At 47.3% G+C, this 26852-nt stretch overlaps 2 protein-coding genes across 4 annotated transcripts in view; one reads left to right on the top strand and one right to left on the bottom strand.

Moving 5' to 3' along the window:
* The window catches only part of SAFB (scaffold attachment factor B), a 36353-nt gene extending 22773 nt beyond the window's left edge, over positions 1-13580 (bottom strand). For both annotated transcript variants that reach the window (XM_047094540.1, XM_047094541.1), the window contains exons 1-2: positions 13298-13580; positions 10111-10195 (exon numbers count right to left, since the gene is read on the bottom strand). In XM_047094540.1, coding sequence (XP_046950496.1) covers positions 10111-10195; positions 13298-13486 — 274 coding nt within the window. In that variant the 5' untranslated portion in view covers positions 13487-13580. The remainder of the gene's footprint in view (positions 1-10110; positions 10196-13297) is intronic.
* A 335-nt stretch (positions 13581-13915) lies between these two features.
* SAFB2 (scaffold attachment factor B2) overlaps positions 13916-26852 on the top strand; it is a 33141-nt gene continuing 20204 nt past the window's right edge. Inside the window, exons 1-9 of one of the 2 annotated variants that reach the window (XM_047097430.1) lie at positions 13916-14153; positions 15174-15261; positions 20108-20172; positions 20256-20459; positions 22249-22311; positions 23246-23273; positions 24191-24701; positions 25128-25177; positions 25719-25819. In XM_047097430.1, coding sequence (XP_046953386.1) covers positions 13968-14153; positions 15174-15261; positions 20108-20172; positions 20256-20459; positions 22249-22311; positions 23246-23273; positions 24191-24701; positions 25128-25177; positions 25719-25819 — 1296 coding nt within the window. In that variant the 5' untranslated portion in view covers positions 13916-13967. The remainder of the gene's footprint in view (positions 14154-15173; positions 15262-20107; positions 20173-20255; positions 20460-22248; positions 22312-23245; positions 23274-24190; positions 24702-25127; positions 25178-25718; positions 25820-26852) is intronic. The other variant, XM_047097429.1, reaches the window with a different exon arrangement.

The raw sequence follows: 26852 nt of genomic DNA, 5'->3' as shown, positions 1-26852 counted from the left end.
ACCTGAACTGAAGTCGGACACGAAATCGACCAAGCAACCCAAGAACCTCCTGGCAATTCTTTTTGCACACAGGCAATTACCATTCTAGAACGTATTTCTAGAAAGGGCATTCCCAAGACAAAGGGTATTTTTAAGGCTTTTATTAAAAAAGAAAAAAAGATCCTACCTATTATCAAGATAGGTCACTCCAATTCACACAGCTCCATCAACTATGAATGAAATTGCCAATCTTTCCAAATCTTTGGTAAAATCAGGTATTAATTTTTACCTTCATCAATGCACTAGGCAAAAAAAGGAATACTGTCTTCACCACAATTTATCTTAGGTTGCATTTTTTGTTCAGGAGGCTGCACTCACCCCTTAACTCTTCTCACTCAACCTCTTAATGTTTCTTACGAATAGACTGCTACATTCACAATCTGTTCTGAAGACAACAGTTCATAATGGCCAGCAAGTTGGCACTTTCATCTAAATAGTAATTATGTGGCCAATGCCTTTAATTTTTATACAAATTATCAGATGAATAAAAACAATAGAAAAAATGCAAATGATACTAGAAATGACAGATCTAAAGAGAAAAGGGAAATCATTAGCCATGGTAGTAATGAAAACTATAGGGCAGAAGTGGAATTTTTGGTCCGAGAACAGGCTTGCTAAAATTAAACCTTTTTCGTCATGAAGAACGAAATCCCAGGTAAGAAGTACACGAAGTACACTGTGGAGGACGAGTCTCAACAGCAGAGTGTAATGCAGTGAGCTCATATGCTTTGGAGCTACAGCTCCTGGTCACGGAGGCAGAGCTCAGCTTCTGGAAGGATGCAGCAAGGGTTGCTGATCAGCTACCTTTACTCAGTCACAAATCCTCAGAAAAACTTACTTCCTTCAAGACCTTTTTCCCAAAATGAAGATCAGTTTCTTAAAGCCAGTAGCTGTTTTTCCGTCACATAAGGGAAACAAACGTTAACTTGCTTATCTTGTGAGTGTGCAAGATGCATTAACATTTAGGGCAAAGGGCGGGGGGGGGGGGGGCAAAAACACAAACCTAATCATGGATACCGTAATTGAGTTTTCTAAAAAAACCCCTCAGGGGTAAGAATTTCCTTATAACAGCTGTTCCCTGATTTTTCCATATTCTAATTTCATTCAGCAATATCAGGAAATCTGAAAAGTTTTTTAGGAATACCTTCTTTAAAAACATAGAGCGTGTGGCACCTGGGTAGCTCTTTGGGTTAAGCGTCAGACTTGTCACAGGTCATGATCTCAATGTTTTTGAGTTCGAGCCCTATGTCAGGCTCTGTGCTGACAGCTCGGTGCCTGGAGCCTGGAGCCTGATTCGGATTCTGTGTCTCCCTCTCTCTCTGCCCCGCCCCTACCCCACCCACACTCTGTCTCTCAAAAATAAACATTAACCCTCCCCCCCCCCCAAGAACATGACACTAACAGCACCATTCAATACATTATGTGCAAATAGTCTTTAGTGGCTGGCGGGGAACACCGTTAGCGTTTTATAATATCTCCATGGCAAAATATGCCTTAAGCTTTAAAAAAATGTCTGGAACTCAACCCAGCGCTCTTTATATATAAATATACCAAGAAGATGCACTAGCAGCATGTCCATGGATTATATTTGATAAAGCTGGTATCATTCTAGAATATATACCTCGTACATCCTAGTTACTAGGAAAAATCTAAGTAGGTCACCGTGAACTTGCAACCCTTTACTGATCTCTCCCTTCCACAAGAGGCAGCAGGTTTCCCACAAGCAAAATCAGTTTTCCACATTCACAGTCACCTTTGCTCCAGAGCAGCAGTATGGGCACACTGCAGCCCAGACTCCTCACGGGGGAGCTCTCTCAAGTAAGAAATCAGCAGAGGGGCGCCTGGGTGGCTCAGCCGGTTAAGCGTCCGACTTCAGCTCAGGTCATGATCTCACGGTTTGTGGGTTCGAGCCCCACATTGAGCTCTGTGCTGACAGCTCGGAGCCTGGAGCCTGCTTCGGATTCTGTGTCTCCCTCTCTCTCTGCCCCTCCCCTACTCATGCTCTCTCTCTCTCAAAAATAAACAAACATTTAAAAAAAAAAAAAAAGAAATCAGCAGAGAGGTCAAGAGGAACACGTATGTGGTTTGCTTTTTGTTTTTTATTTTATTTTTTTTAACGTTTTTATTTATTTTTGAGACAGAGAGAGAGCATGAACGGGGAGGGGCAGAGAGAGAGGGAGACACAGAATCGGAAGCAGGCTCCAGGCTCTGAGCCATCAGCCCAGAGCCCGACGCGGGGCTCGAACTCACAGACCGCGAGATCATGACCTGAGCTGAAGTTGGACGCTTAACTGACTGAGCCACCCAGGCTCCCCTGCTTTTTGTTTTTTAATATTTATTTGAGAGAGAGACAGAGAGACAGAATCGGACGCCAGGTCAAGGCTCTGAGTTTGTCAGCACAGGGCCTGAGATGGGGGCCCGACACAGGGCTTGAACTCACGAACCACGAGATCGTGATCTGAGCCGAAGTTGCAAGTTTAACCAACTGAGCCACCCAGGCGCTTCAAGAGAACGCGTGCTCGGAAGAACAGGCTTCAGTACAAAAAGCATAACGCTGGTCGGGAAGCTTACTGAGAGCAACTACTTGGGAAAAGCCACTCTTCTAAAGAGAAGACAGGTATTTAAGTCGATCCAAAATGGATAAAAATGAAAACTACAGCTCTCTAGAATAAGTCAAAGTGCCATCTTTACGTCAAGAGAAAAGGAGGCCCCTCAAATCCTTCCTCCGGAGTAAACAGCATCCTTGTTCACAGCCTCCTAACTACAAGGTATTGGTCTACTCACTCTGCTCTGGCATCGGTAACCTGTAGAGCAGGAACCTGTCCCTTGCCCTCTTGCCTGGGATGCCATCTCCTCTTCCTCCCCTGAGCTTCGTTCTGCCTCAGGACTCACCAGTTAACTGCCTCCTCCGACTCTGCCAGGGTCCCCCCAAAGCACGAGTGGCCAGATGCATGCGGGCAGGTCATTACTTTTAAAACGTATCTAATGAGGGGTGCCCGGGGGGCTCATGGTTCCTGAGCTTGAGCCTTGCGCCAGGATCTCTGCTGTCAGCACAGAGCCTGCTTCGCTCTCCCTCTGTCTCGGCCCCTCCCCTGCTCGTTCTCTTAAGTAAATAACTTAAAAAAAATAAAATGAAATGTATTCTATTACACAAACATTTATGCAATCATATGCTCAAACACAGTCACACTGTCATTTTTACTTCACGAATAAAAGATTCAGCCTCGTTTTCTTGCACTACATGTTAATCCACCTCCATCGTTTATTTTGTACTGTGGATATTCCTTAGGTTAGGGACTCCCACGCAAAGAGGCTTTATTAAAAAACTTTTTTTTCACACGTATTTATTTTTGAGAGAGACACAGCACAAGCAGAGGAGGGGCAGAGAGAGGGAGACACAGAATCCGAAGCAGGCTCCAGGCTACAAGTTGTCAACACAGAGCCCGACACTGGGCTCAAACTCATGAGCTATGAGAGCGTGACTTGAGCCAAAGTCAGACACTTAACCAAATGAGACCCCAGGTACTTATTTTCCTTATTCTATAATACTTGCTCTCAATCTGCTGCATCTGAGTTATTTACGTCATCTTTTGCTGAGAGGATTAAACCTTTCGTGCAGCTAAGTTTATTAGCCTTCTTGTCTGTCGGTTTTAGTGTCATTTCAGGTCTTCACCAGGGTAACTATCAAAGTACCATCCTAGCCAGAATTTTCTATTTGGCCTGGAAGGAGGAAGAACAGATCCTTTCCCACCATGAGATAGACAGCCAGCTGTTCCAGCATCATCTACTGAAAAACCCTCAGTGCCATTTTTAAGAGGAACAAATCCTCAAACTTCCCAGTTTCTGATATCCTATTAAAATTAGAGCAACTCTACATCACTGGTTTTCCATTATTTTATTTTATTTTTTTTTAATATTTATTTCTTTTGATGGAGAGAAAAGCAAGAGTGTGCACGCACAGGGGAGGGGCGGAGAGGAGGGAGGGAGGGAGGGAGAATATCCCAAGCAGGCTCCATGCCGTCAGCACAGAGCCCGACGTGGAGCTCAAACCCGTGAACTGTGAGATCATGACCTGAGCCGAGATCACCAGGCGCCCCACAACTTAGTTATTCTTATACATTTTCTTTTTAGATCACTTTAGGAATAACTGACAACTTTCTAATATGAAATCATCACATCTAGAAAAATGTTCTCAAAATTAGTCATGTCACAGGTTTTGAATATTGCTATTAGCTTTGCTATTTAAGGACACTAAACATACTACCTTTTACACCCACCTTGTCTTTGACTTACAAGTATTTCTGCCACCTCCAAAATCCAAGAGAATAAACAATTTTAACTAGCTAGCAAGTTCAGTTGGTACACTGTTCCCGTTAGCCAGAACTTTATTTTTTCACATTTCTGAAGCTGTCACTGGCTAATTTGATTGCTTCAACAGTATTTCATTTCATGAGGCACATTCAGTCCAACAGACCTTACAAACCCAGCACTGGCCCACGAGGAATGGACATCACAGTAGCAGGGTACCGCTCTCCACAAAAAAGAACATGGGTGCCTGGAAGAAATGGCTGATTCCCAAGGTACAGCAGGAAAGTACTAGAGGCATACCCTCTTGTGCCAGAAAATAAGAAAGTGGTCAAAGAGTGACATGGACATGTCAAAAGACACGTGAGTCAGACTGGAGGGCTCTCACTGGAACAATCTGAACATCAAAATAATCATCATAAGGTTTAACAACTTACTGAACAAAGTAAGAATCTCTAAATTCACACTGATAAATAAAGGAGAAGAGCAAGCCATCCCTTATGGCAGAAAACAGACGGATAAATGTAGATAGAATAATACATTTAAAAACTCACCAATGGCTAACCTAATGGATGCCAAAAGTAATGGAGAATGAACAAGATATGAACAAAAGTCTCAAAGTATCCTTCTCATAGATACGGTTACAAAGAGTAAGATAGTAACTTTCCAGTGGAGAAAAGGGAGGAACACCACTTTAAGTCAGTTACTCAAATGGACAGCATGTACCTCCACAGAAGATACACTGAGAAGAGCAACACTTCTGTTGGTACTGCTGACCAAAGTGTATAATTTGAACCTAATGAGGAAAAGAAATATGAATGAATAAACAAACCCCAATTAAAAAAACAAACAAACTAGCCTTCGTAATAAACGATCTGTACTCTTCAAAAATGGCAGTATCAAGAATACAATAGAAATCTTAAAAACTGTTACAGACAGGCACCTGGGGAGGGGGCTCAGTCGGTTGAATGCCCAACTTCAGTTCAGGTCATGATCTCACAGCTTCATGAGCTGGAGCCTGGTGTCGGTGTCGGGCTCTGTGCTCACCGCACAGTGCACAGAGCCTGCGTCGAGCTCTGTGTCTCCCTTTTTCTCTCCCTCCCTCCTCCCCTCCCACCGAAATAAACATTAAACAAACAAACAAAAAACCGTTACAGATAAAAGGAAACCAAAGAGACATGGCAACTGAATGCAATGCATGACCCTGGCTTTTTCTTCCTTTTGAGCCGTGAAGAGCCTAATGTCTAAATAAGGTCTGAGCTTAGACAACTTTATCGATGTCAATGTCTTGATTTTGATGACTACGGTTACGTAATAACCTTGCTTTTAGGCAATACTGGAGTATGTAGGGCAAAAGGGCACATGCCAGCAAATCATTCTCAAATAATTCAGGAACAAAACAAAACATACATACATATGTATACATACACACGAAGGCTGGGAGAATAAAAAAATGTAGTAAAATCCTAACATCTGGGGAATCTAGACAAAGGATACACAAAAATTTCTCAGTCTTACATCTTTTCTCTAATATTAACTTGTGTCAAACAAACAAATCAGCAGCACAGGATCAGGTATTGGCTAAAAAGCAAACATATCACTTTTGCTTTTTCCAGTTAAATTTACTTTTCTGACAATTATTTTAAAACATTCTGCTTAGGGGTGCCTGGGTGGCTCAGCTGATTAAACTCTTGTTTTGGCTCAGGTCATGATCTCAGGGTCAGGAGACAGAGCCCCGCTGACAACTTGGGGCCTGCTTGGGATTCTCGCTCTCCCTCTCTCTGCCCCTCCCTCCCTCACGCACATGCACTTGATCACAAAAGAAATGAACATTAAAAAAAAAAAAAAAAACCTCTATCTAACAGATTACTGGTATGACCCTACACTAGACAAGTGCTGAGATTACCTCAGACATATGTTCTAGGATTCTGATTAAAATAACCAACATGCAGATTTTAAACCATGGAGTTTGTCCATCAATCGGGCCAGAAAAAAGAACTTTATTTTCATTAAAATCTTGCTGAAGGGGGGGCCCCTGGCTGGCTCAGTCAGGTATGTGTCCTACTCTTGATGTCAGCTCAGGTCATGATCTCGAGGTGGTGGGATGGGGCCCTGCATCGGGCATGCACTGACAGCATGAAGCCTGCTTGGGATTCTGTTTCCCTTTTCCTCTGCCCCCTACCCCATTTACGCATGCCTGCCGAGTGTGCAAGTTCTCTCTCAAAATACATATTAAAAAAAATCTTGCTAAAATGCGATAAAGTTGTTGAACATAATTCAGTAGAACTTACATACTTGCCCTATCAAACATCAAAATGTACTGTAGAGCTCCAGAATAGAATGAATTATGCCAACCAAAGAACCTGGTGCAAGAGTTTGTACTGAATGGTTCTTTTTTACACGAAGTCCTAGAAGAGGCAAAAGTAATCTACCGTGCAAGTAATCACAACAAACGTTTTTTAGGGAGGGTGTGAGGGGGCTCAAGGGAATGTGACTGGGAAAGGACAAGGAATTGGATAACACTGTTCCATATGCTTGGATCCCTACCTACCTCACACCGTACACAAAAGTAAATTCCAAATGAATTAAACACCCAAATTAAAAAATAAAACAATAAACGTTACTCTACAATACAGAATATTTTTTACAGTTTTAAAGGAAAGGAAGGCCTTTTAAAATACAACATAAAATCTAGAAACCATATAGAATGGGTAGGTTGACAGTGCAGCCTGTGTTAAAAATTAAAACTTTAACAACCTGAGGTGCCTGGGTGGCTCAGACAGTTTAGTGCCCAACTGTTGGTATCATGATCTCATAGTTCTTGGGTGAGCCCTGCGTTGGGCTCTGTGCTGACAGTGCAGATTGGGATTCTCTCTCTCTTCTCTGTCCCTCGCAAAATAAATAAATAAAACTAAAAAAAAAAATTTAATAAAACAACCTAAACATCACGAACAAGTTTAAATTTTAAAATAGGAAAAAACAATTGCAATGTTTTTATACAGAGAGAGTCCTCAAAAGTCAGTAAAACAAACTCAGCAGTAAAGTGGGCAAAGGGCATGAAATGAAAAGGCAATTAAGAAAATACAGATGGCCAATTACCAGAAGCTGCTTAATCTATGTAAAGAAATACAAATGAAAACTACCTGTGGAGAAATGCAGATAAATATGATACCTCTCTTCTACATAAGAGACAACGTTTAAAAAAAATACATACTATTCAACATTGAGGGAGAATTTAAATAGACACATCCCCTCCCTGTGGTTGGTAGGGATATTAACCAGTATAGCCTGTTGAAGAGCCATTTGTCAGTAGCTTTTTTTTTTTTTTTTTTAATGCTTATTATTTGAGAAAGAGAGACAGAGAGACAGACACAGCAAGCAGGGGAGGGGCAGAGAGAGAGGGAGACACAGAATCCAAAGCAGGCTCCGGGCTCTGAACTGCCAACATAGAGCTTGACACGGGGCTTGAACCCACAGACCACGAGATCATGACCTCAGCTGAAGTCGGCCGCTTAACCGACCGAGCCACCCAGGGGCCCCCATTTGTCAGTAGCTATTTTAAATTAAAAGGCACATATCTTAACCCCACAATTCTTCTTCTATTAAAGGTTACCAAAAAAGATATTCCCTTAAATATACAAAGATATTTCTGATTCATGGCAGCAAAGATCACTGAAAATACCAAGTAAAAACTGGAAAAAAAAAATCTCAAAAGTCTAGTAATAAACTGATAAGCTAAGTTGTGGAATGTTGATATGAAACATTACTATTAAGCTATTTAAGAAATCAGGTCTTTTCACCTGTGATCACCAGCAATGCCCGTAAAATGGTAAGTGAAAGAAGCAACCTACAAAATATTTTGTAAATTAAGACGTATTTTCTGTTTTTTTCCCTCCCCTAAGTTTATTTTTGAAAGGAGAGAGAACACTAGTGGGGGAGCAGTAGAGAGCGAGAGACACAGAACCTGAAGCAGGCTCCAGGCTCTGAGCTGCCAGCACAGAGCCTGACACGGGGCTTAAACCCACAAGCTGGGATATCACGACCTAAGCCAAAGTTGGACGTTTAACTGACTGAGCCACCCAGATGTCCCAGACCTATTTTCTTCAAGAGAAAAATATATTGGTACAGCTGTATACGTGTCTTTGTGCATTTTTTTAAAGACTGCACATACACAGGAAAGTCCAGGAAAGTATCCCCAACCTTCTAATAACTGGGAAAAAAGAACTTCTACATTTTACTTAATACATGTCTGTGTTTAAAAAACAAAAACTGGGGCGCCTGGGTGGCTCAGTCGGTTAGGCATCCGACTTTGGCTCAGGTCATGATCTCACGGTTCGTGAGTTCAAGCCCCGCATCCGGCTCTGTGCTGACAGCTCAAAGCCTGGAGCCTGCTTTGGATTCTGCGTCTCCCTCTCTCTCTGCCCCTTCCCCACTCAAGCTCTGTCTCTCTCCATCTCTCAAAACTGAATAAATGTTTAAAAAAAAAAAAAGATTAAAAAACATCAAAAACAAAATACCCACTTAGAATACTTTACTTCCTTTCTTTCTTTCTTCTTTTTCCAATCAAAAAGAAAAAGAGATCCAACAGGCTCTATTTCCCTCCAGGGTGACCATCTTTCTGTGATTTTCCAGTACTCTTTGCCCTGGCAAAGACATTTACTTGGACAAAGCCAAAAATGCACAATGTACTATAGACCACAGAAGTGACTTCATTCCAAAGTCAAGTCACCTGGCTGCTTTTCTCCAAGAGCTCACACCACACAGTGGGACTGACATTGGTCTTAGACATTTCAAACCCAATTCTTCACCACTGGCCAGACAATATAAATATTTCATTTTGTTTTTGGGCTTGAGCAACAAAGCCACCAATTATCAACAGAACTTTCAGAACAGTTCAAATGCTCAGTTTTAGTCGATTCTTTCTTAAAAGAGTAGCTGAATGTTACTGAATTAAATTACCGAGTGAATACTGAAGAAAAAGAAAGACAAGGAAGATAGAGCCCTTGCCCTCCACAATCTCAACACTGACGAGGTGACATAAGCATTAAAGCAAAGTATAAGGAGGCAGGTCATCGCACTGTAGAAGATCTAAGGAGGGAAGAGCTGTTGCCAATGGGATCACAGTTGTCTGTTGATGGACAAAGACTTGAATGCAGACAGAGGGGGAAAAAGGGGAGGTGCAACATGTAAATTCAGGCAAAGAGGTTCAAGAAAGGAAACATGTTTGGGGCCTGATTAAAGCCCAGGATGTAGTAGAGGAAAGTGGTAGGGGTGAAGAAAGAAACAGAGATTTGGGTGAGATAGTGAAGATCATTAATGCCACGTGCAATGTGGCATTTCTGCAATAGGCAATTTTGAAAGCAATGCTGTAAGAGTGACGAGCCTTGTTTTGGCCAGGTGGTATTTAAAAAAGAAGTTATGTTTTGCAAGTCAGAGAAATAGGAGACCCAAGCAGTCCTAAATGCTCTCTATGTAAAGAAGAAGGTTAAGAGTCTGGACAAACAAGAGCTGCTGAGAAACCTACAGAGTAAAATGAACAAATACGTAAATACCCTTCCCACTCTGTCTGAGTTCGTAAATACTAGAGAAACAAAATATACTAGAAGAATCTTACGGGAAATGCAAAGCTTCATTCCAGGCCCTCTGGAGTCACAGGGCAGTCCAAAGGCCCCAAACACAGCCAAGTAAGCAGGCAGGCACATTAGCAGAGAAAGTAATTTCGAAGAGAGCTCCTAAAGTTAGCAGTGCTTGTAAGATTCTCAATACCTTTGCTCGATCTCTTTGACGTCTTCTTGTTTCCCTCAGAGGTAATTTCAATTTCATCAGGATTACCCCCTTCATCTTCAATTGCCTAAAGGGAAGGTTAAAAAGAAAAAGTTAACCAAAAAAGGCAACATGCAGACTTGACTTTCATGGAGACTTCAGGAAAGGGCTGCCCCCCAACTCCTCTGTGGTCTAGGTCTATGTTGGAACAATGACTCTGGAGTCAGACTCTACCAGTCCTTAGCTGTATGGATTAAGGCACGTTTACTTACTCTGAATAGTTCACTCTGGAACGTGAGGCTAATAAAAGTATTCACCCCAGAAGGTCATCCCGAGAACTCTATCATCTGTGTAAATCGAGCACTCAACAATCAGCTGTTTTAACACTATCATCACCACAACCTAGTTTATTCTATTCCTGGACCAAGAAGAACTCAAAAAGGGAAAAGCACTCTCTTCCATTTCCTACGACTTCACCCAGCAATGTGCTGTTGACCCTCTGTGACCCCCTCTCCATGCCGTGCCTACACTTAGCACTGTCTGGACAGACTACTTACTAACGCTCACGGGCTGAGATCATAGCGTGTGCAGCACAAGACTGGACTGACACGTATTACCTCATCAGGTCACCCACACCTATGACTGACTCCAAAGGTCTCGCTCTTAACCGCTAGGGGACCCACCTGAAAGGATACAGAATTATAAGGCTCTCCCGGCAAGCCGGACCTCCCATCCTGAGAGCCTGTCCTTCACTTGAACAGCCCACACCCACAATATGGGCACAATATGCCCAGCACCGAGGAGGCACTCGGCAAACTGGTACTGGGCAGGTCGCTGATGACCTCCACGGACGCTGGGCTGTGCTTTCCGGCTTTACCGAGAACCCTATCTCTCGGTGCTATACTCTCCTGTGAGCACGAGTTCTATTTAAACCTACTGCAAACGCTGTGTTTTATTTGTCGGTGGTTTCAGAAATTTCAGGTTGGAAGGAGTTTTCCAGCGTGGAAGGCTGAACCTGAAATGGGTCTTAGGAGCTTCCACATCTAGTCCGTACCAGGAGCAAAGAAAGTCTCTCCCTTCTCTCCAAAGCCAGAGCAAGGAGGAAGAAGTGGAAGTTCCGCTCTGGGACCCAGGAAAGCACAACCAGAAAGTCCCCCATGTTCTTCCTGGCAACAGAGGATTCTGGAATCCCGCAGGGGGAACAGAGAACTGCCCCCAGACAGAAGGCGTACCCTTCTGCCCCTCTGTACGCCTCCCCTGGGTGCCGTGTTTACAGGATCATCTCTAGGGGCACTGTGGGCTCTGAGTCACCCTTACAGAGCTCGGGGAACTACACTCTTTGTGCTCCCTCCGCCTTTTCCTCATTTCCTTCCTGGAAAAATGACTGGAGAAGGGACACTAGGTGGTAAAAACAGAGAAGAAAAGGAGGAGCAGTAGTTCCAGACTCGCTGGGGCAGGGGAGCGGATAAACACAAACGCTGATGGCATTTCTGCACGATCACCGCATCCCTGAGAAAACGAAGGGGCAGAGGAGGAAGCAAAGACGGCTCAGGGAGGACGGTGCTGGAGGGTCCCCGAAGTCCCACACCAACCGGTCTCAGCCACCAACGTGACAGGAAGGCTCAACGCCATCCTATCAGCCTTGCAGACCGTCTGGGGTGAAAAAAGGATAGAGGTCCCGATTTGCCTCTGCCGACGGGGGGCCCCGGTGGCTAAGCAAGCCGACCCCAACTCCCCAGGTGCCAACCCTCGGCCTGCGGGCACTTCTGTCAAGGTACACGTCTCGGCTGACGGACTACGCCGAGTCTTGAACAAAGGAGGTCGGTATCCATGGCGAGAGAAACACAAGCTCCGGCGAGCAAGGCCCAACCGACTCTGAGCTAATCGACTGCTGGTTCTCAAGTCCGAGCTTCCTCGTTCGGAAAATAGGAAACCCCTGCTTCCTCTGAACAGTGATCAGTAACAAATAAAGCCCTGACACCCGACTGTTTGGGAGCCAGGAGGGGGGACAGAATCACAAATCACGTCGCCTGCAGGGGCCGCCGGCCGGGGAGGCCGAGATTCCCCGGGAGACGGCCCCAGATAATGCCGGGCGGACGGGAAAAGGCAAAGAGGCCAAGCGCAACGCGCAGAAAAGGGAACCCAAGGGCCCAGACGTGTAGCTAACGCGTGCTTTCCGCGCCGGCCCCTCGGGGCTCCTCAAGGTGGGGGTCACGACAATCCCGCCTCTGCAAACAAGCCGCACGGGGGGGGGGGCAGAGTGAGCTGGGCCCACCGCGGCCCCTTCACGTGCCAGGCACCGTGCCAAGCCCGGTTCGCGCGACCTCGGCTGATCCGACCACGAGGGCGCCACCGTCCCTTCTGTCCGGGGACACACAGGCTCAGGGAGCGTCCACGGGCTTCCACGCCCGCGACCGGGCCGCGGAGCCCGGCGTCCAGACGCCCGGACGGGAGCCCCCACGCTGCCTGCGTCCGGGCGAAGTCCTGACGCGGTCTCCGCGCTCCTCCGGCCAACGTCTCTACGGCCCCGGTCGCCACTGTAATCGCTGCCCTCCCTCCCCCGGGATTTTCTGGACCTGCGGCTGGCAAGTCTATAAACCAATTTTTTTTTTTTTTTAAGCGTTTGGAAGCGCTCTTGGCACGCCTTTGGGGATTAGCCCTCTAGTCGAGGCGCGTCGGCCCTAACGGGTCAAGGCGCATCTCCATCTTCGGAGAACGCCCGGCGGCCGGCGCGGGTTCCAATCCCGCCGCCTCGTCTCCGCGGCCGTGTGACCTTGGCCGAGTCCCCCGACCTCGCCCGGAAAAAGAGAGTGTCCGGGCTTCCTGTCATTTTCGCTGGCTGCGATGGGACAACGAGAGGAAGGCCCTCCGCGCAGCGGCTGGTGCGGAAAACAGGGGCCCTCGGCCTAGGTGCCCCGCCGCCCGCCGCCGCAAGGCCGCGGCGCTGTCCCCGGGTCGCGCCAAGGTTTTCTTCTCTCTCCTGAGCGGCGCTGCGCTTCGCACCCAGGACCCGCTGGGCTGGGCGCTCCCGCTGAGGCCTCGGAGGAGCCGGGGAGAAGCCCGCGGCGCCAGGCCACGCGCAGGCCCCGAAAAGGGCCGGAGGCGGACCCAGAGACCAGCGGACTCCCGTCGCGGCCGCGAGGACCCCCACGCCCGCCACCTCCTGCCGCCCCCAGGGCCCCAGCTCCACCTTTTTGAGCCGCTCCATCAAAACGCTCTTATTGCCGCTCGAGTCCAGATTCCGTTTCCTCAGCTCCGCCCGCAGATCGATTACCCGCAGGTCGCTGAGTCGCCGCGTCCCGGTCTCGGACGAGGCAGAGCTCAGAGCCGCTGCGCCCGCCGCACCCGAATCGCCTAGGCCTGAGAGAGTCTCCGCCATTCCAGGGACCCTGGCTCCGCCGCCCACTTCACACAGAACCGGGCCGGTTTTATCTCGGCTCCTAGCACAAAATGGCGCCGCCTGCGAGGGAACCGCTCCAGCCGCCCTGGCGCGCCTGGCTTCTGCGCAAGCGCACCCGGCGCGGAGCCGACGCTGCCGGTCGCGTCTGCACATGCGTGGTGAGCGCTCACAGGGATGGGCGCAGGCGCGTTGCAGCTCGCCCGCCTCCCGCCGCGGACGGCCGCCACACATGCGTGCTGCAGTTACGGCGCCTGCGCGTTGTGGTGGGGAACGTGCGGTTGGTCGACGCGCGAGCGCGCGTGCTGCTAATAAAGCTGGCATGTGTGGCACGCATGCGCGGCCGGAAAGCGGGGCGGGAGAAAGCGAGTGCGTTTTCCTCTTAGGCGGCGCCATTTTGTGCTCAGAGCCGCTACAGCCGCCGGCGGTGTGGGAAGGAGGTGGCGGGGACGCGGAACCTGGGATGGCGGAGACTCTGGCAGGCTCCGGCGAGTCGGGTTCTGGCACAGCCGCTGTGGGGTCGGGTGTCTCGGAGGCTGGGACGCGGCGGCTGAGCGACCTGCGGGTGATCGACCTGCGGGCGGAGCTGAAGAAGCGGAACCTGGACACGGGCGGCAACAAGAGCGTCCTGATGGAGCGGCTCAAGAAGGTGAGGCGGCTCGACGTCCCGGGGTGGAGCAGGAGGTCGGGGCACGCCCCCGCGCGGGCCTGTCACCGCGGTTCCCGGATCTCCTTCCTCCACTCCCCCCTTGTGTCGGACCCCGGCCCGGGCTCGCGGGGACCAGGGGGCCCGGCTGTGTGACCTTGGTCCGTCACCGCCCCTCTCTGTGTCTCGCCTTTGATCCTCCTGCCAACCAGTGCCCTCGAGTGCCGAAAGCGCGTCTTGATAGCCACCGACTGGCCCCTGGACTTGCTCCGGGCCCCGGTTGGAGACTTGGTTCTGTGACCTTGAATAGGCGCCTTCTTCTCCCTTGCGCCTCAGTTTCCCCTCCTGGAGAACGGATGACTGAGGAGCCTTTGAGATGTTGCAGGAGAGGCAGCTGTGCTGGTTCCTATTCCAGGGTCTTCGCTCGTAGGTCTTGCGCTCGATGGCTCTTCTTCCAGGGTCGTCCTCTGGCTGGCGGGCGCCTTGGCGTCTTTCTCGGTTTGCTTGAGATGTTTCCCCAACATCCTTTGTAAGGTGTTGCTCCGTCTCCCCGCTTCTGCGTTTATGCACCGCCCCCGCCCGCGTTTATCCCAACCCCGAGTATGGGGGGGGGCGTCTCCCCAACCAGAACAGGCTCCTTGCAGGACTTGAGTTTACCATCGAGTTCCCAGTCCTGTCCAGCACCCCCGCCAGTCCCCCCCTTGTCGAGCACCAGTCAAGAGTTTTTACAGAAGGTGCGTCTAGCGCAGGGTCGCTGCTGGTTCCCTTAAAGCGGAAGGTAGGGCGATTTTTAGGGCCCGTTTAGAACCGTCATTGACCCCCGCTCGCACATCCCCCTGTGCTTCGGACCCAGCGAGGACCCAGACGTGCAAGCCTTGCGAAGGGCTTGCGGCTCACGTAGCAGAACCAGCTTGGCTCTTTGCGAGCAAGGGTTTGACTTTGTGGGCGGGGGAGGCGTTACAGAGAACAACGCGAGCCCTGCCGCGCTCCTCAACTTTGTTCAATTTTATCTCTTCTTCACAGGCGGTTAAGGAAGAAGGGCAGGATCCCGATGAACTTGGCATCGCGTTGGAAGCCACCAGCAAGAAAACGGCAAAGAGATGCGTCAAAGGTAGCGGCTTGTGCTTGTTGCCGCCTGAGGCCCGGTGCTCAGAGAACCTGCTAGCGGAACTGGTCTCGCCGCACCGTTTCTGTCCGAGGGCCGGGAGGGGGGCTTTGGTGGTTCCCGTCTGACGATTCCGCTTGCTTTTGGTTTTCATCACCTTGCGAGTAGTTCTGGGAAGACGAAAGAGACTTTGCGGGTACTAAGTAGGACACCTGGGCTCTTGTCGTTGGGATTTACGCTGAATTAGGGTAAGGTCCGCTCTTAAACCTGCTGTGGCTTCCTCCTCGGTTCAAAAACTAGGCTTTTTCAACGTTTTTTATTTATTTTTGGGACAGAGAGAGACAGAGCATGAACGGGGGAGGGGCAGAGAGAGAGAGAGACACAGAATCGGAAGCAGGCTCCAGGCTCTGAGCCATCAGCCCAGAGCCCAACGCGGGGCTCGAACTCACGGACCGCGAGATCGTGACCTGAGCTGAAGTCGGACGCTTAACCGACTGAGCCACCCAGGCGCCCCGAGTTAAATATTTTTTTAACGTTTATTTATTTTTGAGACAGAGAGAGACAGAGCATGAACGGGGGAGGGGCAGAGAGAGAGGGAGACACAGAATCGGAAACAGGCTCCAGGCTCCGAGCCATCAGCCCAGAGCCCGACGCGGGGCTCGAGCTCACGGACCGCGAGATCGTGACCTGGCTGAAGTCGGACGCTTAACCGACTGCGCCACCCAGGCGCCCCAACTAGGCTTTAAACCGAGGGAAAGGACACCAGCAGGAGACTAAATAGAACCCAGCTGCTCAAAGGGTCCAAAATAGATTGTTGGGAGCGTTTACACCCAGCCTATTTTCCGCTAGTGAGTTGTTTCTTGTTCGCTTTAAGACTTTATTTTTAAGCAATCTCTGCACCCAGCGTAAAACCCCTGAGGTCAAGAGTCACATGCTCCGTGGACCGAGCTTGCCAGGTGCTCAGCAGTCAGATATTTTTTTTTCTCTCTCCCTTTTTTTTTTTTGACACGTGATTCAAATACTATAAAACTCACCTGTTTACAGTGCACAATTCGTTACTTCTTAGTATATTCATAAGGCTGTGTCACTGCTACGTGATTCTAGAACGTTTCCATCACCCTATGTAGAAGTCTTTGTGCCTATTAGCATTTGCTCCCCATTCCCCGCCCCCCTCCCCTGCCGGAAGTGTGTAATTGTTCTGTTCCACGTAAATAGGATCGCACAATACGTGGCCTTTTGTGCCTAGCTTCTTTCATTGAGCATGTTTCCAAGAGTCTTCTAGTTTGTGACATCTGTCGGTGGTTCATTTCTTTTCGTGGATGGGACCAGCTGTTTCTGGAAGTATTTAGTTCCACAAAGCTTTGAAATCTTGTTACCGTCATTGGTTTTCGTCCTCAGTTTTTGTATGGATAAGGACAATCTGATTTTGGAACTTGCGTGTGATGTGGGTTATTTTCTTGAAAGGTGCCACCGCAAGAATTCTCACCATGGGCTATGCCCTGTTCATCTGAAAAAGAGTTAAATTTGGGCAGTGGAGCACACCCGCTTACAAAAGGAGAAAGTCATTTGTAGCGTTTTCAGTAACTTCGGTTTACTTTTTAGAAGGGCTGTTCTAGAAGGGCTTTTGCATGACTCATCTGTTTAAAAACTTTGTGTGTTTTGAAAGGTTAAACTTCTGAGTTAGGTTGCCTTAGGGATTTCCATTTAAGCTGAATTTTAAAACATTAACGTGTTGTTACTGCTCTTGTAATGGTCTGGTATCTATACTGATTAGTCAAGAGAATGCAGATTGAGAGCCTTGTATCTGTTAGAAGTTGTGTCTGAAAGTTCTTAATGTAGGTGCTCATTTAAAACTTGGGAGGTTCGAGGCTTACGAGTCAAAAATGTTCTTGGCTTTTAACAGGGATCTTTGCATTGCTAGACAAACCAGATCGTGGCTGAGTGCTTCCAGTGCGTGTCTGAACATGTGGGTTGCAGTTCAGGTGACATTAAAACTGCTTGGACTTACCATTTTGTCAAAAAAAAAAAAGCTTTGGTGGTCTTTATTTCTGCTGGTATAAAGAAACGTTTATACTAGTATAACTGTAGCTGGAATTGGAGGGGCACCGGTCCCTTCCCCTTTGTTTTTCTGAGAAGTCACCAGAAGGGTCCTGGGGCCGAGGGCAGCTCCTGCAAGTTGTTCAGCTGGCATGCTCTTTGCAGGTGTCTGCACATGTGGGTGTTGGTATGAAGTGCCAGACCCTCTTGTGTCTTGGCTGAAATTAGATCTTCAAAGGTTACGTAAAAGTGAAAAGTAGCTAAGCTTTAGACAGGCAAATTTTTGAAGCTTGTGGATGTGATTTTGAAAGATTACCGTTCTGAATTAGGTTTTCTAGCATCTTTGTCCGCCACCCCTTCAGCTTTTAGTTGCTGAAACCAGACCCTTGGAATTGGGGCGTGGCCCCTGCCCAGCTTTTGTCGTTCTGTTGGCCTTTAGGGAGGGCTTTTCTCGGTCTGCATCTGTCCTGTTTACGTCCTTTGTGGGTACAGCAGGCTACTAGTTAGAGGGCCTGAAAGTGGGTGCAGCCACCAAACATTAAAAAAAAAATTTTTTTTGACGTTTATTCCTTTTTTGAGAAACAGCACGAGCAGGGGAAGGATAGAAAGAGGGAGACACAGAATCTGAAGCAAGCTCCAGACTCCGAGCTGTCGCCACAGAGCCCGACGCGGGGCTCGAACTCACGAACTGTGGGATCATGATCTGAGCCGAAGTCAGGCGCCTAACCGACTGAGCCACCCAGGTGTCCCAGCTGCCAAACGTTTTTAGAGCGCATGTTGCGAAAGGGAGTGCTGGATTCCCATATAACGGGAACCAGTGCAGCTGAGTCTTTAAGAACCGAACCAAGTTCTCAGCTGTCAGATGAAGCCAATAAACCTGCTAGTGTCGTGGGAGTGTTAATAATATAAAGAGCACAGTGCCTGACAGGTGATAAAGCTACACGTTTTGAGTGAGTGTTAACGGTGGCCCGGAGGGCGCGTGTGGGGGTACATACTGCTTGGATCTGTACTCAAAGATTGAGGTTTCTTCTGTTTAATTTTCTCATTTCAAAAAATTATGGAAGGGGCACCTGGGTGGCTCAGTCGGTTGAGCAGCCGACTTCGGCTCAGGTCGCTATCTCGCACTCTGTGAGTTCGAGCCCCGCGTCGGGCTCTGTGCTGACAGCTCGGAGCCTGGAGCCTGTTTCGGATTCTGTGTCTCCCTCTCTCTGACCCTCCCCCGTTCATGCTCTGTCTCTCTCTGTCTCAAAGATAAATGAGCATTAAAAAAAAAAAAAAAATTATGGAAGGGTTTAGATACTTTAGAAGCTGTATTAGATAGCTTAGAACATGTAAAACGTATACACGTGAAAGTAAAATTTTATCTCTAATTCTACCACTGTGTTTGAACCCCTGTTGGTGACTGCCTTTGTTACTTTTACATATGTACTGTAAATACGTCTTTGCATTTGGATGTATACAAACATGTACGTGCTATTTTTTTAAGTTTATTTTGAGAGGCCTGCTAGTGATGGGGGGGTGGGGGGGGAGGGCCGGCGGGAAGAGAGAGAGAGAATCCCAGGCAGGCTCCACGCTGCCAGCACGGAGCCCAACTCGGGACTTGAACCCATGGAACCGTGAGATCATGACCTAAGCAGAAACCAAGAGTCAGATACTTAACTGATTGAGCCACCCAGGCACCTCTATGTGCTATTTAGTAAAAGTAGACGTACTGTACCTGATTCTTTTTTTTTTTTTTTTATTATATAGGCATTTTCACGTATTCTTAAATATTCTTTAGAAGCATGATTTTTTTTTTTTTTAAGACCTTTGTGGTGTGCCACAGTGTTTTGCGAACTTGGCACTGTTGACAATTTGGGGTAAGGAATTCTTTCCGTCCTGTGCACTATCTTAGGTTGAACAGCATCCCTGCTCACTACCCACTAGATGCCAGGAGCATCTCCCGGTTGTGACACCAAAAATGTTTCCAGTCATGGCCAAATTCCACCCAACTTCCCCTGTTGACAGCAACTGGTGTCCCACAAGTGAACAGACTGTCATGATGTGTTTCCCTTTCGAATGTTTGGGCTATGTATATTTCTAGATAGGGTACTTTTGGTTTTGTTCTTTGTCAGACATTTTAGTGTTAGCACATGCCCCTATAGAGGGAATTTCTAGAATAAAAGGTTTGTACAATTTTAAGGCTTTTTGATCCACGATGGAGCCCAAAGGTTTTACTTCTCTTCTAAGCCTAGAAGTTTCCATCCTCCTCCTCCAGCCCCCCTTGGAAATATTTAGCATTAATCCTAAGTAGTTCTGCATTTACAAGATCCAGGACGACCATTGACTTTGTGGTAGCCTTTACCTTTGTACCTTGCAAAGAAAAGTTCCTGAGCCGGAGAATGAGGAGAGGTGGTCAGCCTGCCTGACGTGGGTGGAATGTGTGGGAGAAGCAGCAGCTTAATCTAGTGTTATTTTGGGATGAAGCTCTTTGATCACCAGGTGGACTTGGCATTTGTAAGTGTCTGTTTGTTGGAAAATGCCCGTTCATCCTTTGCTCGTTTTTCTTTTGGGGTGTTTTTTTTAGTTTGGAGTGGTTTTGAGGTCTTTTAAAGTTAGATATCTTGTGCAAAACCAAAATGCTTTGACAATAGTATAGAAATCCTCGATTTCCACGTCCCGGTTGCAGCAAAATTCCACACAGTGGGAGAACGGGTACTTCTTCTGTTTGCTTATGATGTATCTTCACCCAGGTTGAAATCTGTTAGTGTGCATAAACTAATTAGGAGGTGAGAACCTAAATGTTAATCTAACTGAAAGGTTATTTTGTAATTAGGACAAAAGATGGAGGAAGAAGGCACAGAAGACAACGGCCTGGAAGAAGATTCCAGAGATGGGCAGGTATGTGGCATCGAAGGCGGAGATGCCAGCAGGAGCGCCACCACCAGCCCCCCGGTCGTTGACGCGTTTCCTTCTCTTTCCAGGAGGATATGGAGACAGGTTTAGAGAGCTTGCGGAATATGGACGTGATGGATGTCGGTGTGTTGGAAGAGAGCGAAGTTGAAAACAGCACCGCTCCCGACTTTGGGGAGGATGGCACGGACAGCATTCTTGGTTCCCTGTGTGACAGCAAAGAATATGTGGCGGCACAGCTGCGAGAGCTCCCCGCGCAGCTCACAGAGCACGCTGTAGGTAACTTGAAGACGTGGTGGAATGTGCCAGTAGCCCCGAGGCTCCCCAGTGCTCACGTGCTGCTCACGTGAGCAAGAACACCCTGCTGGTTGATTAGACCGCATCCACCATAGACACTGAACTCGGTGTCTAAACCTTCGTGGCAAGTTACATCCGTTGAAACTCCGTAGAAGTCTGATGTTAACTACCGGAGAACTTCTCTAGAATTCTGAGGAATATTTTGATAAATGGGCGGGAGGCACTTTCTACGCATAAGTCTTAAAAGACTGATGTACTTGGTCAAAGTATTTTCCTTTGGAAAAAAGGTTTTAAAAATGTGTGGGATGATAACAAAACAGGTCATAAGTTCATCATTTGGATTGTCCTGTTGGTGGTTTTGTTTTGTTTTGTTTTGTTTTGTTTTGTTTTGTTTGTTTTTTGAGAGAGAGAGCACAAACTGGGGCAGGGCAGAGAGAGAGAATCCCAAGCAGGCTCCACACGTGGGGCTCGATCTCACAAACTATGAGATCGTGACCTGAGCCAAAACCAAGAGTTGGACACTTAACCAACTGAGCCACCCAGGCGCCCCTAAAGAAAACCAGTTTTCATATCCTTGTGCATAAGGGAGGGCTTTAATCTTGTTACCAGTGTTGCTTTCTCAAGCTTTGACTTTTAGTGTTTGGCAGAGACCTCTCTGTGGTGGCCTTCCTAAAACTGATTGCCATTTTAGCCTTACCACCTTGGCATACTCCGTCCTCTTAGTTTGGTTGGTATTTTTTGTTTGTGTTTGTTGGGTCCCCCTCCCTTCCCCCCCCCCCCCCCCCCCCCCGCCGCCTTAACTGTTCTCGCTTTAAACTGGGAAAAAAAGTGCCCTCGTAAGACTGAACTTTAAACCTTAAACCGTAAAGGTCAAAAATCACGAACTCCAAATATCACTGCATCTCCGCCTAGAGTGCCATTGGGCAGCTGTTTTGCTGTCCTCTCTCAGTGTGATCCTGTTGTGTGTTAATTATTTCCAAGCATGAACTTAGTTTCTTCTTGGTTAATCAGATCACCCAGGTCATAAGCTTCAAACCTGGAAAAGGAAGCACATTCGGGAAAGCGTGTTTTTGTATTTCACTTAAGAAGGTTAAAAAGTTTTCAAATTGAATACAGAAGATACCAGTTTGGTTAAATGTTTCAAATAAAGCCCCTAGGAGAAAGTGCCCAGTGGATGTTGTTTTTAAAGGTATTGTTACCAAGGGAAAGTGGAGAAGTGTGAAGTTTTTCATTTTCCTTTTGAGTTCTGCTCTGGAAAAATGTCTGGGTCACGTATGTGGACCACCAGTAAATAGAAACTGCCTGGGAAATGACTTTGTATGTTTGTGGGCCAGCACTGACAGCAGCCACCTTGTGTGAGACCCTGTCAGAGGAGGAAGGGAGGCCAACGATAAACTGAATAATCCAATGGTGAACTACCCGGTGGCACTAGCAGGTGGCGGCGGGCGCTAAGAGGGAAACAGACATGTAAGTCACTTAGAAACTGGTGAGGTATGGGGTGCCTGGGTGGCTCAGTCGGTTGAGCATCTGACTTCGGCTCAGGTCATGATCTCATCAGTTGATGAGTTCGAGCTGTGCTGACAGCTCAGAGCCTGGAGCCTGCTTCAGATTCTATGTCTCCCTCTTTCTCTGCCCCTTCCCTGCTCACGCTCTGTCTCTCTCTGTCTCAAAAATAAATAAACATTAAAAAAGCAACTGGTGAGGTATATAGGCCTTGACCTTCATAACTTTGTCTCCATTAAGCGGTCTTCCATTTTTGTCTTTCAGGTGGATGGGGAGGGCTTCGAGAATACTTTGGATGCTTCATCATTGGACTTCAAAGTACCTCCGGTAAGTTACCACCTGCTTGTGCGTGGTTGGAAACATCAGGCGAGTGTTTAATATTCCATAGTGAAAAAGGATGTGCGTCTGTAAAAAATCGATTTGAACACTGATTTTGAGCCAAAGTGCCTGGAGTAAGAGGTTAAGCCAAACAAGTTACAGTCTTGCTTTTTGTATTCTACTGGGGGCATGTTAATAACCAAAAAGAAAGTAACTAGAAAAGAAAAGAAGTTCATCAGGGAGAAGGCAATAAAAACTCCTGAAAGGCTTCCCGGAGGAGCCCAACCCAAATTGAGGTCTGACACATAGGTCAGGAGTTAATCCAGAGAAAGGGGAAAGAGGACTTTGGGCCCGAAGGGAGAATGGCTGGTTGTAGGGGTGGAGGATGCAGGAGTGAGACTGCAGACGTTGGTGGGCCTGACTACCCCCATCTGGGGTCAGGGAAAAGATTTGGCCCGCTGTCTTAAGTACAGTGGGGAGCCAGGGAAAGGATTTGAGAAAACAGATGGTTTTGTTGACAGGTTCCAGTGATAAATAACAGCTTCTTTGGAGAGAACTAGATCTTACTCAAATCTGGCATGATGTATAAAGCAGTAGTCGACTGTGTGACCTCTCACTGTGGCAGTTGTTGCCCTCTCCAGAGGCCCTTAGGTCAGCTCAGACTCGGGTGGGGTGGCCACACCCTCCCCGGGGAATTCGAATAGGCCAAGTGTCACTGCTGCCTGCCAGGCTTTGCTGGGGAGAAAGAAGCCAGCAAAATGGGTTTGTTCTCATGGCAATCATCCTAGAATGCAACACGGTGTCTTGACTGGAACCACTGGAGAAAGTCGTTTGAAACAGGCATTTATTCACACTTGATTGAAGCTGAGTCTGCCAGGGAAAGGTATCTGCCCTGTTTCTAAGTGCCTTGTGGATTTTTTTCTCTTTTCTTTTTTCAAAATAGGATATTGAAGAACCTCTCTTGGAGCCAGGTACTGATAAGAGAAACACGACAGTTGATGGTTTGAAAGTTTTCCCACTCTTGTTTTTCAAGCTGTCTATATATTCTAAGCTGTGTATGGTCATGTAAATTATCTTAATGGTGGACAATCCAGATCGTACGAGGATCAGAGATTGGAAACCCACTCGTATCACCAGATCTGTGGAAGTGCCGTTCTGGTTTCTGGAGGTCAAACATACTTGGTGAGATGTAGTGATTATTTTCATCTCTCTAACCACGTAGAGTGGCATTTTAAGTAATTTCCCCCTGTGATTCTTCCATGTGTTTCTACACATGAAACAGATCTTGTGATATTTTGCCCCAGTCTTTCTGAGTGATAACAGTTAAGGCAGGATAAAAAGCGGTTGTCAGGGCACTTTTAACCCGAGAAGTGACTGGATTCTAGAAGAGGAAACAGTTTCTTCAGGAAAATTTCCAACGTGTCACTCCCCTTCCGGACTGCGTGTCTGTCTCCTGCCGTCGGAAGAGATTCTGGGTTTCATGTCGGACTGTCCCGTTAAAAGAAATTCGAAGAAATTTGGAAACTGAGCTGTCGTCAAACGGTGATCGCATTCGGTTCCGCACCTCGGACACTGGGAAGATAAGTCGAAGACCCACACTTGAACAAAAACCTGACGAAGACTGTCGAGAAGCAGCCACGTGGTTGTAGGTGTTTAAATCTGTGGGGGCCTTTTCTCTTCCATGTAGCGTAGCGGCTTACTGTAGCAGTCGGTTGGAGCGCAGGTAGTGTAACCAGTGTAACTTTGTGTACCCGCGGGTTTTCCAATCTCTGTGTAGCTAGCGGTTCTCTTCGTGTTAGCGTGGCAGCCGTGCCGGTTCCGCATTTGTGATTGCTTTATTTCCCTGGTAATTAAACCTTGTGCCATTCTATTCCTGTTAAATCCGTAGAAAATGAGAAAATACTCGACATTTTGGGGGAAACTTGTAAATCTGAGCCAGTAAAAGAAGAAGGTTCCGAGCTGGAGCAGCCCTTTGCACAGGATACAAGTAGCGTGGGGCCAGACAGAAAGCTTGCGGAGGAAGAGGACCTTTTTGGCAGCGCCCATCCGGAGGAGGGTGACTTAGATTTGGCCAGCGAGTCAACAGCACGAGCTCAGGCGAGCAGGGCAGACACCCTGTTAGCGGTAGTGAAAAGGGAGCCCGTGGAGCAGCCGGGCGATGGCGCGCGGACGGACTGTGAGCCTGTAGGGCTAGAGAAGCCAGTTGAGCAGAGTAGTAAAGCCTCAGAGCACACGGAAGCCTCTAGCGAGGAGGTCGCGGAAGCGCCCCAGGAAGCCTCAAGCCCAGACCCCAGAGATAGCAAAGAAGACGTGAAGAAGTTTGCTTTTGAAGCTTGTAATGAAGTCCCTCCGGCTCCTAAAGAGTCCTCAGCCAGTGAGGGCGCTGATCAGAAAATGAGGTTTGTTTTTTCTCAGTTTTAGACCAGACGCTATCTCCTTTTCATTGGTCATTTAATGACACACATAAGCTGTTTTTTCTGCAATTGGCCAGCCAGACTGATGCAATTGTAGTTTACTTCTAAACGATGTTTTATATCTCTCTGTGTATTTTTAATGGGTGAACCTATTTCTTTTCTCTTTCTCAACCTATTAACGGTTGTGTTCTTAAATTGTTAACTCTTATCTTCGGCTAAATCCAATTGACTTTTAAGAATCTGACATTGTATTTTGGGGGTCAGATTTCCTATAAAAGCTTGCAAAGGTGTCTTAAAATTTTATTTCAGACTAATTTTCTGGTAGGTATTCAGTTTTAGCACATACCATATTTTTAATTTAGTTCTCTTTCATTTTTTTCCTGTGTGAGTAACATTAACTTTTGTCTCTAGCTCTTTTAAGGAAGAAAAAGATATAAAGCCAATCATTAAAGATGAAAAAGGTATGATTTAACTTATGTGGCAGGGAGCCGCCTGTGGATCCCTTATTTCGGGAGGGAGGGGCCCACAGGTACCCACATTTGGGATCCAGTAGTTGGTTTGATTGAGGATTACCGGAAGTTCCATCTAGCAGTATCTTGAGAGACTAGATGTAAATGTTGGTGAGCTTCTGTGGTTTCTGTCTCTGTCGTGGGTGTCATTTATGAGATACTGAAAGTCTTACTGCACTGCGTCCTATTCTCATCCTGTTCTGCCCATTATAATAATGGGACAAGGTTGTAGAAACTGCCATCTCGGGTGAGAATTGGGCACCAGTAGTCATTTCCATTTGTAACTGACGTGGACCTGAGGATTCCTTGAGTAAGGAAGCCGTTTCCGCAGTCCGTATTTTTGGTCTTCCGTGTGTTGGCAGTAATTACGTTCCTAAACCAGAAGAGTTGAAATTGGATGTGGCTGGGGTTTAAGAGAGGGCCACGTTCTGAGGCACGCCGTGCTTCCTGTTAGGCCTGGAGGCAAAGCCTGATCCTTTCCCTCCTGCCCCAGGTCGTACCGGAAGCAGCTCTGGCAGGAACCTGTGGGTCAGTGGACTGTCCTCCACAACTCGAGCAACAGATCTGAAGAATCTATTCAACAAGTACGGAAAGGTACGTGCTCCCTTAACGTCCTGCCACCCAGCCTCTATTTGGCATTAAAAAATAAGGTCAGAGTTTGGGGAGTTCTTTTTTCTATCGTTAATCTGGTCGGTGGTCTTTTTTGTTTTTTTGGGCTTGTATATTTCTACATGTGTGTGTACGTGCACACATACGTGTGTATGGAAAACAGAACCCCACAAGGTAGTGGGCCTTGTTTCCCAGCTGAGAGTGGGGAACAGCCAACAGGTAGTTCGTTGTGTCACAGAAAATGTATGTAAATAGCTGCAGTCTAAACGTTGCTGTGGTTCATTCTAACTTGTCTTAAAGAAACTGCTGTTTTTGTGGCCCATATACAACTTAAAAGCTGGCATGCTGGATTTTTTTCCTGAACAGTAAGTGACGAGTTAACTTTATATATTCCGGCGTTTTTAAACCTATAGTTCAAAAACTGGAACACGATAGTGGTTTAAAAATATATCAACTAATACGCTGTCCACAGGGGCAGGAAGAAAATAATACAATTTAGAAGCCTTCTGAGGACTTGAGAACATTTAAAACCGATTTTCATCATCCTGGAATTAGATAGTGAAGCAGTCTCATTTTAGGGCAGGAGGACTGCCCTGGTCTTGTGGGTGCCTGTAGGGAGTGGCCCTCCAAGGGGGGAGCAGGTGTGGGGTTCCCCCCCCCACACACACACACCCAGCATGGAGAAGCTGCCGGGAGTCCAGGCGGAGCTTCACAGATGTCCTGGATGCCCTGGGCCTGTCTTTGCTCAGGTCTGTGTCCCTGACTAGACGTCAGCAAATGTGTCAGTGACTTAAGTGGACAGGACCCAGAAGCAGTGTCTGTAAGATGAATTTTTCTTCACAGTGAATGTCTTTCACAAGGGCTTCAAACTGACGCTGTAACCTATTCGTCGGTTATTTACTTGACTTAGACACCAGTTATGAAGCCTAACAGCACATAGAAGGTCACGTCCTCATAGGTCTTAACAGTCTGATGGGGAAGTCGTTGAAGAAGTAAATACAACAGGGGTGCTTGGGTG

Source organism: Lynx rufus, unplaced genomic scaffold (genome assembly GCF_022079265.1).
Source record: "Lynx rufus isolate CCGP_SWC_20201006 ecotype Redwood Valley unplaced genomic scaffold, mLynRuf1.p SCAF_4, whole genome shotgun sequence".
Taxonomy (NCBI): domain Eukaryota; kingdom Metazoa; phylum Chordata; class Mammalia; order Carnivora; family Felidae; genus Lynx; species Lynx rufus.
This window is presented reverse-complemented; position numbering and strand designations above follow the sequence as displayed.